The 20435-nt window shown below is 41.3% G+C and overlaps 1 protein-coding gene across 8 annotated transcripts in view; it reads right to left on the reverse strand.

Moving 5' to 3' along the window:
• Positions 1–20031, reverse strand: part of NAV3 (neuron navigator 3) — a 352628-nt gene extending 332597 nt beyond the window's left edge. For 3 of the 8 annotated variants that reach the window (XM_043547389.1, XM_043547383.1, XM_027819626.3), the window contains exon 1: positions 19105–19959. In XM_043547389.1, coding sequence (XP_043403324.1) covers positions 19105–19347 — 243 coding nt within the window. In that variant the 5' untranslated portion in view covers positions 19348–19959. Of the gene's footprint in view, positions 1–19104 lie in introns of all 8 variants that reach the window. The other 5 variants (XM_027819622.3, XM_007057255.4, XM_027819623.3 and 2 more) reach the window with 4 other exon arrangements.
• Between the last annotated feature and the right edge of the window lie 404 nt (positions 20032–20435).

Consider the following 20435-nt stretch of genomic DNA (forward strand, 5'->3'; position numbering starts at 1 on the left):
CAGCGCAAGAAGCCACAAATGGCTAGCCTTAACAAACTGTACTTTTCAAGCAGCTGGGGTGAAACCCTGGCTCCGTTAAAGTTAATGGCAAAACTCCCATCGACTTCAATAGGGCTTGGATGGTCACCATTGGTCCTTAGTTTAAACTGATGACTCTGACATCTTTCTAAAGAAAAGAGTTTAAAATGACCACCCTAATAATGTCTAATAACCCAATATTTTCATAATACGGGCCTTAAAGTGAGAGAGAATGAGAAGAGCTGAGAGGACAGAGGAGCACAGATCTGAAGGGCTCAGTTCTAATTTCAGGTACTTGGAACTGATTCACACTCTGTAGCCTTGGGCAAGTTGACTTCTCTGCTTTAGTTTCGCTATTAATAGTAAGCTGTAACAAATTATAAAAAGTATTAGTATTATTTCTTGTATCACTGGAGTCATTGTGAAAGTTAGGGTGCCTTTGTAAGAGTTTGGAAAAGGAGCGGCACTTAGTGATAAATATTGTTTGTCATTTTTATAAGACTATTGGCATGGGGTGGCTGGCTTTGGATATGGTCTCAGCCCGCCCTGTGACACAGCCAACTCACCTCCTCACCTGCAGGAAATGGGTCACAAATCAACCAAGCTTCTAGGATAGATAAGGGAGAGGCCTGGGTGCTGGAGAAGGGGGAGGCAACTGCAGCAGACACCTAGAGAGAACTGCAGAGAACAGAAGCCTTCTGCAGGAGACCCTGAAACAGCAGGGGAGAAAAGACTGAAGGTAGGTAGGGCTGGAAGTGGCCTGCCAAAGCAGGGAAAGACTCCGGGTAGGAAAGCCAAAGAGTGGCTGTTTTGTAAGGAGCAGCAAGCAACCCAAAGGGGCACGGAGGAGGGAAGAGATGAAAAGGAGCCAAGGAAGGGAAGCTAAGCCCGCAGTGTGGGCAGAAGTGTGTCAAGAGGTCTGAGTTATTGAAAAAAAGACCAGGGCCCAGTTTGAAACTGGTTTGTTTTTAGACTTGTATACCCTAGAAGGGGTGGAGTTTGTTAATGGCTTAGCTAGAGGACCAAATCACCAAGGCAAGGATGCTGCAGGGCTATCCCATGCCAGGAAGGGACTCTCTGCAGGTGGTGACCCAGTATAAATATTAAAAGAAAAATTCTCTTTTCTAAATCTTCCCACCCTCATAAAAAAATTTTTTTTTATGTTTAAAGTGCATTTAGATACATTTGGCCCCTTTCCCTCCCTGACACTTACATATATAATAAAAACAAAACTTGCCCTACATACATATTTAATATACTCCGTGTATTAGAGACACATTAACTTTATAATGCTTCCAGTAGACACAGTTCAGCATAATGGAGCCGAAGTGTCAAAACCATGCTTATTACCTCACTGTATCATCGTGGCTCCAGAGGAGCTGTAGCAGTGTACTGAATCAATGTTTTGCATTATTAATGCTTTTAGTTGTCTCCGTTTCAATCCATGTTTCCTGCTCTGAGATACGGTGAGGCATGCCAATGCTTGGCACACTGTAACACATCTCAGAACATCTTTACAGCAACTGCAGGATCCACTCAAAATGGAAGGACGAGGAAGCAACCCAGAAAATAAAAGCATTAAGAAGAAATTAAAGTGCACAAAACTGCATTCATATTAAGCTTTTGTGTTAATTTGAAATCTGTCCTCCCCTTAAGCTCTTTGGCTAGACAGCAACAGTGAGTTGCCCCCTTTAAATGCAGGGATGGGGCTTGTCCAGCAAGCTCCTAGGAAAGGGGTCATTGCCCACTTTAAGGCCCCTCCCCCGAGAGGATTACCTGTTCCAGGTAAAGACAAAAGCAGCAGTATGGCTGGAGCATGTTGGTGGGTGAGGGGGATGGACCCTGACCCCACCCCTCCCTAGCTCACAAGAAGGGAGGGGAGGGTATTTATATCCAGGGTGGTTCTGGGGAAGCCCTCTTTAACCTGGACCAGGCTAGAATAGCCCACCCTTCCTTCCTTCCATGGAAGTGGTTAAAATACCAGGTTTCATCATTATCTGCTGAGGACATTACACTAGTTGCCCCCTGTGACGTTCCCCTCTGGTGTTATCTGGGCTGGTGATCTGCTAGGCCACTCCAATCCTTGACTCTGGGAGCCAGCCTTACCCTGCTCTGCTGTGAGAACCCCCACTCCTGGGCTGTTCACGCACAGCCTCTGGCATGTAAGCTGCTCCCAGCTACTTGCAAGCTAATGACACTAGCCAATATCTCTGGTCCCAGACACAGCCCTAGGCACCTCGGTCTTCCAGCGTCCAGTTATTTCCACTGGACGCTGCAAGCTTATATCAGTTCGCCAATTTACCACAGAAATTGATATGTACCAGGCTTGTTCTCCCAAGGGGAGTTTGACACACTTCAAACCAAATGCACTGCTTCAGGTAGAACAAAAACACAAATTTATTTACTATAAAGGTATATTAAGTGATTATAAATCAAAGCATAACAAGTCAGAGTGGTTACCAAAACAAAATAAAATATTAGCACGCCGTCTAAAGTCTCAACCCTATTAGACCAGGCAGCAACTAGATTAAGGAGTTTCTCACCCCACTGGATATTGCAGTCCTTAATATACAGGCTTGTTCCTTAAACCTGGGCCAATCTCCTGTGTTAGAGTCTTGTCCTCTTCTCAGTGTCTTTGTTGCAGCATAAGTGGGGGCAGGAGAAAGGCCCAGTATGTGTCCATTCTGTCTGTTTTATACTCTCAGTCCATGTGCTTGTAGAATACAAGTCCAGGCATGTCTGCTGGGCACTGCTGAGTCTCTTTAAGCAAGGTTGAGCAATTCCCCTGGTGGGGCCTCATGCAGGTGAGTCATTGCATTGTAGCTCCCTTACTGGACAATGGCTGTTGATGGGCTATTTGACACCCCGCCTGGGTGTTACTTTCCTTGCTGTTGTCTCTGGGGAGCTAATATTTGGCTGATTCCACAATTTACAGCATGATTTAGTGACCATCATACAACACAATTCTCATAACTTTATATGCATTAATGATACACATATATGGACAGAGAAATAACTTTCAGCAGATCATAACCTTTCCCCTAATACCTTACAAGGCATGCTTTATGTGTGGGATCACAATTATATGAAAATGAAAAATATGGGGGTTATAGTATGCTCCCCCAAGGTACAAAATGTCACACCCCTTTTCTTGAGGTGCTGAGAAGGAATTTTCCCTCACCGCCAGACTGGCTGAGGCAAGGTGGGGTTTTTGCCTTCCCCACATCAAGTTAGGGACCTGGTGTGGTAGGGAAATGGGATTAGGCTGTAACTTTGCAAATCATTATGTAAGCTTGTGGCGGAAGGCCAATGCAGGCACTTCCTATGGAATGGACAGTGATCAGATAAAATTGATTGGTAAAGCATTTAAAGAAGAAATCCCTTGAAGGAGTGAAGAAAGGAGGGTTGGGGCCTCCTATGACTATTATGACAGTAATACAAGGGGGGATGGCAGGGTCCCAGCAGGGAGATGGATGGGACCAGGATTGGAAACGGGGAGCCCCCCCAACTACATGGAAATGTATATGGAATTACCTGCACTGTACAATTTTATCTACCGGGTACTTCGAGATATTTAAGAATAAAGTGGCAGCCTAACACCACATCCAGTCCTTCCAGGATAGCTGCACAAAGAAAGAACATTCGAGATAATGTTCTTGTGCCCAATCCCTATACCACTACAGTAAGTTGCATCAAAACTAGGAGTAATACCACTATTCTAAGAGCTCAGCTATAGTCATTCTGAGTATATGGAGGGGGCATTCAGAGCCCTAACTCTGATTTTCTCTTATTTTTGCATCAGAGAGCGCCTGTTGCGGGGTATACAATACTACTTTAAAAAAAATTTCCATATAAAAACTAGCCATAGATGATGCATGATATAGATGTACGAATGTGGAAATTCTATCAAGACAGATGCTCATATCTACAGCACATTGTAGCTTCTCTAACTGAAGCCAATCATCTTTCTGAAAGAGCAGTACCTTTTTTTTTTAAATAATCCGCAATCAGTAGAAAGATACTCACCTTGGACCAAATTTTAAGTCTGTTCTCAGTTCTTGCAGTGGGAATGGGTTTTGAAACTATTGCATCCGCACGTAGCACCCATAGTTTGGCAAGGAGCAGAACTCGAAGAAGAAGAGAGTCTAATAGTGAGAGCACCCTCTTTAGTGTCATCTATGCTGAGACAATTAATTGTAAGTGCAGGATACCTTCTCTGTTCCTGCAGTCAGAAAATGTGATCACCTCCGATCCTCCAGTGTTTGAATTTATATCAGGGTTTCACAATGAGATTGTATGAGCTCTCTCCAATTATATGGGATTATCTTTAATAATATTCTGGATAGAAAGAGTCAAGTTTTCCATTAACACTAGTGTGTCCTACTCCTCCAAAGTTGTATGCAGTGAGTTTGTAGCTGTGTCAGTCCCAGGACATTAGAGAGATGGCGGACCAACTTTTGTTGGTGAGAGAGACAAGCTTTGGAGCCACACAGAGCTCTTCTTCAGGTCTGGGAAAGGTATGTGTCACAGCTAAATACAAGGTGGAACATATTGTTTAGCATAAAGTAGTTAGTACATATTCTAAGGGACCATTCAAGGTAGAAACAATGAGGAGTCTAACAAATTTATTTGGCCATAAGCTTTCATGGGCTAGAACCCACTTCAGATGCATGGAGTGGAAAATACAGGAGCAGGTATAAACACATGAAAAGATGGGAGTTGCCTTACCAAGTGTGAGGTCTGACGTCACACTTGGTAAGGCAACTCCCATCTTTTCCTGTACTTATACCTTGCTAGTGCACTGTCTACAGTGGCGCTTTACAGCACTGAAACTTGAAGTGCTCAGGGTGTTCACACCCCTGAGCAAGAAAGTTGCAGCACTGAAAAGTGCCAGTGTAGACAAGCCCATAGTTATTAGTACTGGGATGAGGTATACGACAAGTTGGGTAGGCATGTGTAGGATCCATGGATCCTGAAAGGTGTGTAGTGGGGGCTGTTCATCATTGTAGCAGTGGAGATATGTCTGCAGGTTTTGCATCTGTTGTTCTGGCAGTGTCTGTTGCCACTTTGAGTTGGTGTCTCTTGGTCTATTGGGAGTTTGCTTCTGATGAGGAGCTTGGGGGGTTCTTTGAAGACCAGAAGTGGAGGTTCAGGAAATATTTCTTTCATGATGAGGTGCCTATTAAGTATGGGTTGTAGTTTTTTGATGATACCCCACATGGGTCTAAGTGTGAAGTGGTAGGTGACACCCCTAGTTCTGCTGGTACATTATCTACTCCTTGTGCTTTCCCCAAGCATAGTTTTCATAATAGCACACAACATTTCCACTTACAGGATTGATGGTTCATCTCTGCACTCTCCTTTCTGTCATCCTGTGAATGGCTCTAATGAGGCATACAGATTGGCAGAGTGACCTTTCCACTGGTGTTTGATATCATCACGTTCAGTGAGGATTCTCCCATCATGTTCTTTTACTGTGTTAGATTATGGGTAAAACTTTTTGGTAAGAAGTCTAACCACTCTGAACAGGCATTTTGCATTATTACTCTTTGTGGTTCTCAAGTTCTGCATATTTTTCCTGTACGTGTTCACTTTTATCTCGTCTAATCCACCTTTGTATCTCTCAAAAAGAAAAGGAGTACTTGTGGCACCTTAGAGACTAACAAATTTATTTGCGCATGCAGCTCACTTCATCGAAAGCTTATGCTCAAATAAATTTGTTAGTCTAAGGTGCCACAAGTACTCCTTTTCTTTTTGCGAATACAGACTAACACGGCTGCTACTCTAAAACCTTTGGATCTCTGTGTTCAGTACCTTGTATTTTCTTCTACATTCTTCAGCCATTCTTTTTCCACACTATTTCATTGTTCCGCCAGCTCAAACACCTTCTCAGTCGGCCATGGCGTAGTACTATGCTGACTTTTTGGAATGTGTACTTTGGCAGCTTCAAACTTGATAGTTCATTCAAGTTGTTCTCCTCTTTCACCAGTGACAATGCCTCAAACCTATTCTGGACAGAAGTAATGTAGTTTTAGTTGATTCTGATCAGATTCAAGTGCAGTGGTCCTGCCGAATATCTTATCTTTTAAGTTTTAATTTTATGTTTGAGGCTAGTGGTTGATAATCTGACCTGCAGTCTGCACTTGGGAAAGTCTTTATCCATTGGCTGTTCAATCTCCAGCATTGCTATATCATCATTATTTCCTATTACTTCTTTATGAGGCCATACACTTTCAACTTTTGCATTCAGGTCCCAAATTACCAGGGAGATATCTTTTCTTGGTGATTTAACAAGTGTCTCTTCAAGCTGCTCATAGAACTCATTAATTGGAGTGGCTTCAGCAGCTGTTGTAGAATCATATATCTGTATGGTTGACATGTTGCGTGGTTTAGGTCATAAGTGAATTGTACTGATTCTATCATTGATTGGGTTATATCCAAGAAGACACTTGGATGTCTCCTAGGATAAGATAAATGTGATCCCATTTTCTCAGATCCTGAATAGTTCACTGTGTATCTATTCATCCTCATGAAAGGGCCCCTACCATTCCATCACAGCTCTGGAATTCCACATATATCTATTTCATATGGTCACAGTGTCAAGCTTCCCTTCATACATACTCCTCACATTTTATGCTCCAATTCTGATAATTTGGAGAAGAAAGTTCAGGTCACTCTTTACCTTGGTGCAAGCATCAAGTGCTGTACTTCCAGCAGGACTGGGTACAGCACCATCATAACTGAAAATGGTACTCCTAATGGCCAGAACCTCCTCCCCCGTTTACTTTGTCAGGCTCTCTGATTTGAGGGTCTCACCATCCAGCACCACACATGAATTATCGCTTTTCTCTTGTTCTGCCATGAAAGTTCTTGTAGGAAAAAGTAGAGTGGGTGATTTTCCATTGCTTTCCCTCCGCTTTGTGGCTGCCACTGGTTAAATCTGTGATTTAACCCTTCTGCCTTTGGATAACATTTCCTCCATTGGGAGGTCCCACTACTCTCCCGGGGTGCTCAACCACCTGAAACCACTGGTCCTTCATGAGGTTTTTCAAGTTACTTGAATTCCACTCAGCATCTGCAATCAGCCAGTTACCAGGTGGACTGCTTTTTGTCTGGTCCCTACCCTTTGACCTGTCCGTGCTGATTGGCCTTACCAGGAGTTAAACATCCTACCAGCATAGCTCTCAGGGTTATTGGAATACACAAGCCTTCCCACCACATCAAGATGAAGTCCCCAGGGAAGGACTCATCTACACCCCTTCAAAAACTAGCTATAATACTGTGCAAATCTAAAATCAAGCTTGTAAAATACTACACTGATGGGATTCTAGCACACACAACTGATGGGAAGCAACCACTGTGCTGAAGCCCCACCACTTTTGTCACTAAATCAGAATAATATTTTTTGCAGGAAAATGGCATTATGATGTACATTTTCTCATCAGTTTGGCTAATTACAAACAAGGATAAACCAATAAGCAGGTTATTAAAGTGACTTAAGTGAAATAAAAAAAATTAAAAACCAATAGAAAATTGCCAATTTGAGTCTGATGACATGAAATAGATCTGAAACAATCTACTTCACCATTTAAAATCAAAGGGCCCTTCGAAGTTGTTTTAAGGTAAATTCAATAACTATTTTCAAAAGTAGGTAATCTGGTTTAATTACTATTAAAACAATCATCAATGATAATGGTATTTAGCCCTTGAAGAGTCCTTTCCCCCTGCAAATACAGACAAATAACATGATTCCCAATTTTCACATGAAGAAACTGAGGCACAGGAAAGTGAAGTAATTTACACAGTAAGTCACTGGCAGAGCCTAGAAGAGAAGATAGGTGTCTTGGCTCCCAGGACCATGCCATGTCCCTGTGAACCAGGATGTAAACATATTTTTAAAATAAACAGAACACACAGCATTGAAGCTTCCAGATTTCTACTACTCCCTAATATTCCTTCAGTTCTCTCTCTTCCAGCACAATGGGTCTCTGACTGGGAGTGCTGGCCAGCACTGAGCAAGGCAGCAGTTCCATTCAGTGACTGGAGACACTGAAACAGTGACAGATATTTCTAAAACAGTTTTGCACATTTATTTTCAATATATATTCCTGTTTATAACTATTTATTTAGCTCTCTCAACCATTGTATTTGTTCACTAGAGGTTTCCTTTAACATAACCATTGCTATTTATAAATTACACAGTCCCTTTGGTTCTCTTCCTTTCTGTTTCAGAGACAGTTTACAAAAAATGAAGCCCTGTTTACTGCATAGATGTGTTGCCAGGAAATTCCATTGTTGTAGTTAGTGATGAGTAAAAGTCCTGCACCTTGACTTATGTCTTACTCATCCTAAATCATGTATAAGCCATGCAGCCTTTTCCTGCTTAATTAAAGTGTTCTACTGTTTTCCAACACTCACTAGGGAGTCATCTTTCTGCGCATGACCATTCTGATTACTCAGCTTTGGTGGTTTTACAGATGTCCTGTAAATCAAATCCCGATGCACAACAGGAAGCATCCACAGCCAAATCCTTTGGAGTCTAGCACAGTACTATCAAGATGCAAAGCCAGGTGTTAGACATTTAGAGTCAAGGTTTGCAGAACAATACATTGAAAAGGGAAATGCAAGAGACACCCCAACATCTCCTTTGGCTCTGGATTTTCAAATGAATGGCAGCTGTGTTAATTGGATATTGTCACCTGAATAATTATTTTGACCATGTGGTGAAAAGCAGATATTCTGAATGAGAACGTATTCCATAGTGATAGGCTCACAGTGGTGGCAAAGCAGCAGAGAAGAGTCTCATAAGTAAAAACGGCTAGACAGATAAGGCAGAACAAATATCACACTGAAAGTGGGTTAGCACAATCCTAATATAGAACTTGGCTATCTTTGCTCATGTTTTACTCAGAAGGAGTTGCAGACATGTTTAGTGGCTGGCACCTTCTCAGTTTATATACCCAGATATACTCCGATCCTGCCCTAGCCACTTTAGGATTATGCTTCCCTTTGATTTCATTTGCTTATTTTCCAAGTCCTCTCAACTTAGTTTACACAGTGCATACATAAGAGCCATCAGAATGCTGCACACTTTACACAAGGGAATTATCTACTTGCATTTACCAGACAAAACACTGTGCATTCCTTTACTGAATTTTAAATAAGTTATGCTATCTTTCAGCCAATTTCCTCCTTCCAATAAAAACAAAAAAAGAAAGGGTGGTGACATTAAAAACATCATGGGCAACTGAAGATTTGTACAAACTATTCCACTAATAAATTTGAGAGTAGATAGATGTTCTCCCCCCTCCAGTTTAATTCCCAAACACCCTTGCTGTCAAAAGGCTATTGTTAAATCATGGGCTGTCTCCAAACTTCATCCTGTGAATCAGGTCAAAGTGAAACAGAGAGCTGCATTAAAATTAACTACTCTCCATGTGCACTATTTGTAAGTATAAGGAAAAACTACAAAATTAACTCAAGATCTTACTAAATTAGAAAAAGCAGACAGCGAACTTAGACCAGAAATTAACTCTTGCTTTAAGAAAACAAGCAATTCACATTTGTAATTGATGCCATTATTGTCTATCAAGTACAAGCATTTCTGCCAAAAAGAAACTGGAGAATATTCATGGGCTGGAATCATGATCAAAAATTAAAACCTTTCCTGAAAGAGGCCTGCTTTTATTCTGTGACTATTTATTCTTCCCACATCACATTTTAATAAGTGGTGAGCCTAGCAATAAACATATGATTTTGGAGCATACTTTCCCTACACTATAAGGAACACAAGACAAGACATCCTGTATTCCTAAAGGCATATGGCACAATGTATGTTAATCAGGTAAATCAAAACCAAAATAGAGTGTCTACTTGCTCCTACAGAAAAACTTAAATCGTTTATTAACTCCGAGGCTCATCCTGAGCAACGCTCAGCACCTTCAACTATCATGGACTTCGTCTGGAATGAGTAGTAAGAACATTCCATGAAAACTAAAGAGGAAAAATACCCCACTACAGGGACATTTAATTCAAAATTGATTTTTCTTTTTACAGAAGATGAAGGATGGTCTTGTGGTTATGGTGGTGAACTGGAACTCAGGATATCTGGGTTTAATTCCTGGTTCTTCCACAAAATCCCAATGTGACTGAAGGCAAATTACTGAGTCTTTCTGCCTTGATCCCCTCATCTATAAATTGGGGATAATATGTTTTCCCGTCTCCCACCGTTTGTCTGTCTTATCTATTTATGTTGTAAGGTCTGTGGAGCAGGGATTGTCTAACTATGGATATGTGCAGCACCTATCACAATGTCACCTATCACAACCTTTACACAAATGTAAAACAAATATATAACAACTGTTTTCTGTTGAAGTTTAGTACCATTTTTCACAATACAACCCACTTGATCTATATTCTGTTTTCTCATTTGCTAAGAAAATAAAATACAATTAAATAAACCAAGAAACACTAAAGAACAGGCAGAGGCTTGTAGCTCAGACTGGTAAGTATCCTCCCAGCCTTATTCACCATTACAAATGAAACCCAAACCACAGAAAGAGCAGCTTTTGACCACACACATGTATTTGGAAATGTATCTTACTCCTAAGCATATAGGTTTGGAGAATTACCTAGCTGGATTACTGTACATTTATCTCAATTAGACTGAAATGTGGTTGGTAAAGATGATGATGAGAGAAATGTTTAAGAGTAAAGCAGCTTCTAAGCACATACAGTAGAATGCTCTTAAATCAATGACAATATAGTATACGCTGATGGTGCTCGATATGGAGAGCATATTAAAGATGCCACCAAGGAATGCTATCTGTTTGAGAAAGAATACAGAGCACAAGGCAAGAAACTAAAATAATTGATATCCTGAATACCTGCCAACTGTCCCAGTTTGGCTAAGGCTGCCCTGCATTTTAAACACATGCAGTCCCAGGTGTCTGCAGTGCTGGCTGAAGTTTTTGGCAGCTAATTCAGCAATTTAAAAACAATGTTGGCTTCCCATCACTAGCGGCCACTGTGGGAAGCAGGCAGGAGGTTCCTGGCTGCCTCCACTGCCCTTTTTCTCTCCTTGGCCATTCTGCTGAAAGCTAACTAAGCAATAGAGAAGGCAGCCAGAAGAACAGACCGCAGCTGCCTCCTCCTCCCACCCCGTACCAAATAGCATATCCTCAGACACCCTTAACGTGAGAGTGAGGACAGAGGCACGATTGGGAAGATATAGGGAAGGGAGCCCATTCCTACTCTCCCAGGGTCACTATCTCAGGACTGAAGATGAGATGCACTTGGGAGAAGAGGACCCAGAGATAGTGGGTGCAAGTCATCCAAAACATGGGAAGAAAAGAGACATGGAATCAGAGGGAATCAAGGGACATAATGCGGGCTCTCTTAGAAGAGATCAATATGTGAGGAAAAGGACTCAGAGACAAAGGATGGAGGAAGGGGATACCAACAGATGTAGGGAAAGAGGTTGCAAGAAATGGGGATAGATGGTTCACAGGGGTAGGTGTATTGGGACAGAGAGATGGGAGACAGATGGTACAGATCACCACTAAAGTAACATGGGGACAGTGGAAAGAGCCCTCAGACACACACACCCCTCAACTGGACAGAATGAGGAGAAAACTCCTATGTCCCCTTACCTCAAGAAAGTGGCAGATAAATCCTCCAATGGTGCAGGAAGAGAAAATGGGCCTGCCATTTTCCCCTGAAGGTGCAGTGGTTGAGGAGGCCACTTCCTCCACTTAAGAATTCAGCTGCAGATAGGGGGCACTAATTGGGTGAGGAAGGTTGTTTTGGGACTGTATATTGTTATGGTTCCATAGGTTTGTGCATCTTAACTTCCGGATCATTTTCTCCACCTCTCTTCCCATGCCCTCACTGGCTCCTTGCCTTTATCTCTTGGAGCTCCTTTACCTATACCTTTCAACAGTGTATAACTCCATGACCCAGCTCCATATCCTCAGCCATGGTGGATGAAACTTACTGTCAGCAGGAAGTAGCCAAACCAAGGAGGAGATGGAATTCAGCACTGAAGTAACAACTTGACTAAGTATCTGTGGGTGAAATCAGGTAGGGTTAGTAAGCATGCTAACAGAGCTGTCACAGTATTCCCTACTCTGCAAGACCAGGTTAAAATAAAAAAAAAATAAAAAAAAAAATAAAAAAAAAGAGAGACTCTTAGCCATCCAGATCATGCTTCACTGATAAGAGGAGAGTAAGTGGGAAAATGGCTTTGAGAGAGAGAGAAAAGAGAAAGCCAAATGTGAATTATGGGAAAAGATATTCCCTTCTTCCTACATTCACGGAACTTTTTGATATTAATAGGCGGAGCAGAATTTTGCCTCAAGTCTGGTGTCTGGGGAGAGGCGGGACTTACTATATCATGGACAAGCTCTCAGAAAAAAAGAGCAGCTGCCTTTCATGTTGGTTCCAACATCACAGTGGAATAGTAGGCTAAAGTACATTGGAAGACCTCAAACCAGGATTTAGGCATGGTTCTATGATGTAAGTTAAATTAGGCCTCAAGAGTCATTTGGTCAGATATTACTGGCTTTCTATTCATGACAAGACTAGGAAAAGTAATGAATTCTTACCTTTCTGTCATAGAGGTTGACCATGCCTCAATTTGCTTTCTGGAGCTTGTACCCACTGACAAATGTTAAACTCAAAATAGAAAACACATCTTTGTCCCTCCTTGGGTTACAGCCTTTGCCTTTGTTGACACAGGGTTAATACTCATAGCGCTGGCCAGGAAGTGATTTTTCTCCCTGATGGAAAATTTCAACTTTTCATTAAAAAAACCTAAAACTTTTGATTTGGAAATTTTAGATTGAAACAAAGTTTTGACATTCCTGAATCAAAATTTTGTTTCAGTCTGTGGAACTGAATTGAAATATTTCATTTCAGCTCTGTTCAATATTTAACTGCATCCTCTTGAACTTCCCTGGTACCTAATGCTGCATTCTCCTCTGTGAGCTGGGATCCCTGTCCAAGACTAAATTACCTCTTCTTCTCTATACTGCCTCTTTACAGATGTTTTCCACACACACCCCTGGGCTGAATGATTCCCCATTTCACCTGTTAGAGAGCCCCACTCAGTCAGGGAAGGCTGATATATTTTCTGGCATTTCTTCTCAGTAAGCCTTGCAGTATTCTACAATTCTCAGAGTTCCTTTGACAGTGACAAAGAATTTTGTTCAATACTGAAAAGGGGCTGGGAAACTCTTAGCCTATAACCTCTCTTAAAAGGTCAGTAAATACTATGTTACAGGAATCTCAATATAGGTCTGAAGGTTGCTATACATAGGGAGGTTTTAGGTTTGCTGGACCAACTTTAGAATGGTCAGAACTGGTTTAGAAGCAATCAACTGTTTCTGAACAGGAGGAGCAATGACATACTAATATGAGACTTATAGGACAACAAGAATAAATTAACTCAGGACTGAAGGATAAAATTTTATCAATCAAGTCGCAAACTCTATGAGAGATACCAAAAATGAATGAGGCAGAGTCAACTTGAGATGTTGTCAGTTTCTGCCAGCATAAGCCAAGGTGTAGAGCCCCTGAAACAGAAAGTTTTGACACAGGGGTAAGGTCAGGGGAGCAGAACACAGACTACTATAGAGACTGGCCAAGGTCAAAAAGTAGTAAAACACTGGCTAGAAGAGGACGTGGCTTGGGGATGTGCTGAGTCAAAGCATTCCGTCAGCATAATCTGCTGGTGCGGGCCTCACATGAGTGTTTGTGCATCCACACAAAACACCTAAGGGGGAGGACATTAGCCATACCACCTGCCCTCTTTTGGATTGAATCACCTCTGGTACGTAGGTGGCCAGCATGGTGCAGAGAAGTATAATTTTAGTGAATCTGAAAAGTAGTTTTTGCAAAATGTAAGCTTTGAATAAAGAAATTCTGCCCACATTTCTTTAGTGTCCGGCCTCTGCTTAATTTACCTATCTACCGTCTCACTCGACACATTCTTTTCAGTGCTGTTACGGATTGGTGGCGCTCTCTACAATAAGAGACAGTATTACAAACTATTCCAGTGCAATTTAGATTATTTTGATCTCATGGTCTTCAGCAAGCAACGTGAAAATGGTATCACTGGAACATGAACTACTGATATTCAAAGTTGGACAAATAATATAAAAAGGTATTTATGGACATTGGTTTTAATGAAAACCATGGGTTAAATCATTTCCTCCACTGACTTTCAGTGTGGCCAGGATTGCACCTTCTAAATTCACTCCAACAACTGCATTTCCTTTCTAGGCACATACATAGGTATAAACTGTAAGATTTCCAGGGAAAGTGTGTTGTGAATACATTTGTACAAATATTTGGTGTGAGTATTCACACCATAAGTGTTCACATGATCAGCCTAAAAGCTCCTAAAATGGCTTGGGAGTCAGCCAGTCAGGAAGCTGGTATAACACGTGACTTAGGTGACTAATCATACAGAACAAACATATGGCATTACGAACATAACTGATGCAAGTCACATGTAATAATTCAGGAGCAGTCTCGGACCTGAAACATGTCAGCATAAACTATGTGCCAAACAGTTTCAAATAATGAACAAAGGAATAAACTACTTGTTGCAAAGAGTTTCCTAGGTTTAATTATTTCCCCACCCAACCAAAAACAAAACAGCATATCTTCAAACACTTTTTCCACCCAATACTTTTCTTTAAAAAAAGAGGGAAATACTCTTTCTTGTGCAGACTGACCTTACTATAGCTGGAAACATCAAACTATATCATGTCCACAAAACAGTCCAACATGTGCAAGGACAGCAGAACCAAGTGAGGAAAGTGGAGCATACGGGGAACACTGAATTAATTTCTGCAGCAGTATTCATAGCCAGCCCTGGCAATGTAATAATGTGAGAAAGCCAACAGCAATGTCAAAAGTCTCTAACAATCGGGTGCAGTGTACATGAAGGTCATGGAGGAAACAGCTGGATGGCAGAGTGACCTACTGTGTTGACATGTGTAAATCCAGATTTATCTTGGAAACCTTAGCACTTATAGCGACTGAATATACAATGGAGATTATATATGTCAATCTGAGTGTCTTCCAGACATGACAAGAGAGGTTAGTGATCACCAGTGTTGCATTTGTAATGCCCTAAAAAGCAATGTTGAACCTAGAATACAGCAGCCAAGGACAAATGTTAACCAGATGATTAATTCATATATTCCATTGTCTTTTACAGATATACATTCAACATTTTTTCCCTCAAAAATCAGTTACCACATATCCAATTATATACCGTAAGCACACCAACTGTATACTGTATAAGCAGATCTCTCTCTCATTTGGAAACTTTGACTGGGTATTCATTACACTAAGTAAAAGACCTTTTATCTGATCACTGTTATAATGGAAACATTCTTAAAGTACAGCACTGTATACCACAGAGCCATGTAGGAATATCATATGTTTGATTAATATGTTTGCTAACCAAGAAAATCAACCCAAGTACTATTGAGAACAGCACTCGAAAGTGGTCAACTTTGGGACAGTGCCATCAGTAATGTGGAATTTACATCTGCCCAAAGCAAACCTGAAGGGACATTAACCCTAATAACTCACTGAAAACATGTGCTTAGCTGCACATTTTAGCTAATGTGACTGAGGGTAGCCAAGGAAAGAGTGGGAGGCAGGGAGGAGTGGATCTCCCACTAAGTGATGTGAGAAAACAGCATTCAATAATTTTAAGGCTGGAATGTTGGTGTTTATTAGCAAGGAGAACCTAAAGGTAGTTTTACTAACCACCACCATCTACCTGTGCCCCAAAATATTTTGATAAAATGACCTCCCAGGACTGATTTAAAATGTGAATGGGAAATATATAGGATTTCTGTTTTCAGGGTTTATTAATTTCATTTTTTCAGGGTTTATATTTTTTAGCAATTTTTGAGTTTAATATAGATGTCCAAAAGTCATGGGTTTTCAGGGTTCTCTTTGTATATACTGTTAGGAGTGACGTATATTGTATACATTACTCACTATAGTAGTATATATTATAATGAGCAATCTCTCTGTAATTTTCCCCAGTGTGCTTTAACATAGCACTGTTTCAAGAAGCACTATGTTAAAGCACACTAGGTAACCTTTAGTGCAAACCAGCAGGGTCTACATGGACCAATTAATGTACAACATGTGAGTGCGCTTTAGAAATCACACCCCTATAGTCTGTATCACTGCTCCTTGTAGAGAAGCCTTAGCTACAGTTAACCATTTCTGATGTTTTTCCAGTGCTCAATGAATAAGCAATGTTTTCTTTTTCTGTTTTTTTTTTTTTTGGGCGGGGGGGGGGAGGAGAGGAGTATTGGGATTATTCTATTGGTGTTTATAAGTTTAAACAGAAAACTAGAAAGCTTACAAATATACCAGAAGGTATAGAATAAAACAAACGTGGGCCAAATTTTCAAACTGGGGTGTGTAATGTTAGATTCTGAAAATCCTTATTAAGGCACCTAAATGAAACTGGTCTGATTTTCAATTGTGCTGATCACTCACATTTCCCACTGACTTCAACAGCTTTTCTCTCTAGTGTCCCCTGATTTCAGCAGGAGTTTCAGGCACTCAGTGGACACTGTAAAAAAAACTGCAGAAGTCAGTGAGAAATTTGAGTGCTCAGCACTTTGGCGCATCCGGCTAGTTTTATTTAGGGGCCCAATTAAGGATTTTGGAACCTAACTTTAGACTCAGTGTAACCCTATTGGCCTTAGCCTTTAAGGGCCAGATGTTCAAAAGGCTCAACACCAAGCAGCTCTCACTGAGAACTCAGGGAACTATTTGTGCTGAGCTCTTTTGAAAATTTGGCCCTAGAAACATAAGAATTGTCAGACTGGATCAGACCCCATCGTCCATCTAGTCTAGCATGGCTCCAATAGTGCTCAGCACCAGATGCTTTAGAGGGAGAGGCAAGAACCCCATAGCAGGCAGACGTGAGATAATCTGCCTCTATGAGGCTCTCATCCTAACCCCTCAGTGATTGGTTTAAACCCAGAAGCATGTGGTTTTATATCCCTTCCAAAACATTTGTTGACATTAACTAGAACTACTAAGTGGCTATTTTAATTTGCATGCTATTTTCTGAAAATAACCTGCAGAACTGATACACTACCCCCATGGTAACCCATGAAAGCACAACATTAAAGAAAACATTCTTTACCGTTCCTCAGTTTATCTAAAAACTACTAAGCAGGAAGCTATACATTTTAAAGCATATCAGATTAACAGCATTTTAGTGTGTCAAAAGGCTTTACTAATAGTAATGTTCACATTGCAATCATTTGATGAAAAATGAAGCTGTTTCTGTTCCCCAACAGGTGGGAATAATAATTCTCTGAATTTCTATAGAGCTTTTCTATAAAGCAACTACCCTCTTGTGTGAGGGGCAATGCTGGGTGCTTCAGAGAACCCTATGACAGTTAGAAACTGAAAGCACAGAGAAATTAGGGACATGCGCAAGATCCCACAGGAAGTCTGTGGCAGAGCTGGGAACAGAACTGAAATCTTCAGATTCCCAGTCCTTTGCTTTAGACACAAAACCTGGACTTCTCAAGGCACAGCACTCTCAAACTAAGACAAAGTACATACACTGTGTGTCTGCTACCACTGTAATAGCTATGATGATCTGCAAGTTTCCTTAAAATAAAAACGAAGCCATTATAGAAATCGGTTTAATAACAGTGAGGTAATCAGTGTTCAAGAATCAGCGGTACTGATAAAGAGAGGGAAAGTAAGCATGCAAACACTGCTACATTACATTTACATTACATGTTAATCCCTGGAACATGGTAGGTCTGGGTGGCCAACCTGAGCCTAAGGAGCCAGAATTTACCCATGTACATTGCCAAAGAGCCATAGTAATATGTCAGCAGCCCTGCATCACTCCGTCCACCCCCCGCCCCTGGCTCCAAGCACCTCCCACCCACCGGCAGCCCTGCCGATCAGCACCTCCCCCTCCCTCCCCACACCTCCCGATCAGCTGTTTCGTAGTGTGCAGGAGGCTCGGGGGGGGGGGGGGGAGAAAGAGGGCACAGCAGGCTCAGAGGAGGGGGTGGATGGGGTGGAGGGGGGGGCAGGGCCTGTGGCAGAGCCAGGGGTTGAGCAGCGAGCACCCCCCGGCACATTGGAAAGTTGGTGCCTGTATCTCTAGCCCCCCGAGTCGGTGCCTATACAAGGAGCCGCATATTAACTTCTGAAGAGCCGCATGTGGCTCCGGAGCCACAGGCTGGCCACCCCTGTGGTGGGTGAAGGATCCACAAAACTGTACACTACTGACAAGAACAGATTTAATGGTATTGCTGTCCCCAAAACAGAATATATTTTAAACTACTGCAATGAGATTAGGAATGACTAAAGACAAACATCTTAAAAGTCTTAAAATCATGGCATCTGCCCCCAGATAAACATGTTTCATTTTGCTTTACATCACAATGAAATCAGAGCAGGTTAAAGATCTCTGGAAGGGGGGCAGACAAGATAAGGCTATTTTAAAGAAGTGAATAAGACAGGTAACTTTTCATTAAGGATCTGTTTTTCTGGATCAAAGTTTCTGCAGCAAGTCTAGCCAGATCTTTTGAAAGTTGGACAGAACAATCAATGGATTGTTTTTATTTTAAAGGCATCTCCCTTGGGGAGTAAGTGTGGGTGTGGGAGCCCTTTTTAACATTGCAATATAACATGAAGCTGCCAAGTTTCAATATTTTCTTAAGCCCTGTCATGTGATAGTTCTACTTATCTGGGTCTCAGCATGATTTTTATCACTGTGCGATATGACTCACCCTCACCAGAAGCTTGTCATGAAGGATCACTCCATTAGATATCATAAAATGTACATTTAAAAACAAACATATTCAAACTCCAACAATGAGCTAAACACAGTTACAATATGTGTTAGTATATTGGCTACAGAAAGTTATTTACATAAACTAGTTCCTATTTTACACATGCACTCCACATCCACCATGCTATTTGCTAAAGACAGATATCAGACTTTGCATAAGTAAACCAACATTTTAGGAGTTCAATATGCAGGTAAAGTTCAGAACTAACCTTACTATCCTCTGTCTCCTTGGTTTTTCCTTGAAGTGTTTTCTTCTCTCCAAAATCACAGGTTGACTTTAATGTAAGCTGACAAGAAAGCATTGAGCTCTCTGCCCCAGTAAGCTCCAAAGACTTCGATGAATACTGCTGTGACCCAGTCGTGCCAAGATTTGGTATCGGAAGGGCAGTATGAACAGGCTTTGACCCTACAGCTGGTTGTCTTAGCTTTGAGGCAACCCCAAGTACAGGCATGGCTTCTATAAAAGTATCTTCTTTCTGCCAAAGAAAATGCTTCTGACCTCAGTCTGGTTGACTCCAGTTTCAGTAATTCCAGAACAAATACTTTAAACAAAAGTCATCTTTAAAACAATACTACAACTTTCAAGAGGAGGCAAAAAACTTTCCTTCATCTCTGTCTGTGTCTCTCTCTCTCACACACACACATACACACACACACTGCTTAGTCAGTGGCTGTGTAAGACTAAACACTCCTTTGGGGCGTGAACTTTTCTTGAAGGTAACTGACACAAAGCTGCCTGTCTGGGATTAAAAACCTCATAAATTTGCTTTTTCTTCTCTCTACAGCATTCCCATTCTGTGCATTAAGTGAACGGATGGGGGGGGGGGGAAGGGGAGGAGGGGCGCAGAAAAGAAGAAATCTCCTTGTACTCCAACTGTCAAAACAGCACTGAGACCACAACACTGGAAACACAGACCTCTTCCTGACTACATAAATAACCAGCCCACATCTTAAAAAAAAACCAAAAACTTGAAAAAAAAAAAAATTGAACCTGAGTGGCAGCCAAAGCAAACAGCTGTTGGGAGAGTTTTTAGCCCGGAAACAATCTCTGAGATGAAGCTGTTTGTCTGATTCCTGCCTATTTTTCATCGCTGACAGCCATGAGCTACGTTGTTTCATTCCCTGTTCATCCCGTGAAATCAGGTTAAAATCGTGCAAGAGCGTGGCTAGCGACAGACGCTGAATCATAGCATGGGTAACGTCTGCCTCTGCTGTGAAAAATCCATACAAAAACAAAGGGCAGGATATAGGAACATCACAAGCCTTGTTACAAGATTTAGTCAACATAATATTTCATTTTTTTTTTGCTTACATCATCTATTCAATTAACACTTCCCATTCTAAAAATGTTTAAATCTCCATAAAATCCATGTCTAAAGTGTACTCTCAGTCCATTATTTGTAAAAATACTCTATCTGGCAATATCAAATCCTTGACACTTAGGAATGCCAGCCAGAACAAGCTACAAAATCAGTCACAGTGGACTATACACGTTGATAAGAAGGGACATACAATATTACTTTATGCCCTGGTCAAATCT

The sequence above is a fragment of the Chelonia mydas genome, chromosome 1 (genome assembly GCF_015237465.2).
Source record: "Chelonia mydas isolate rCheMyd1 chromosome 1, rCheMyd1.pri.v2, whole genome shotgun sequence".
In the NCBI taxonomy this organism is placed as follows: Eukaryota; Metazoa; Chordata; order Testudines; family Cheloniidae; genus Chelonia; species Chelonia mydas.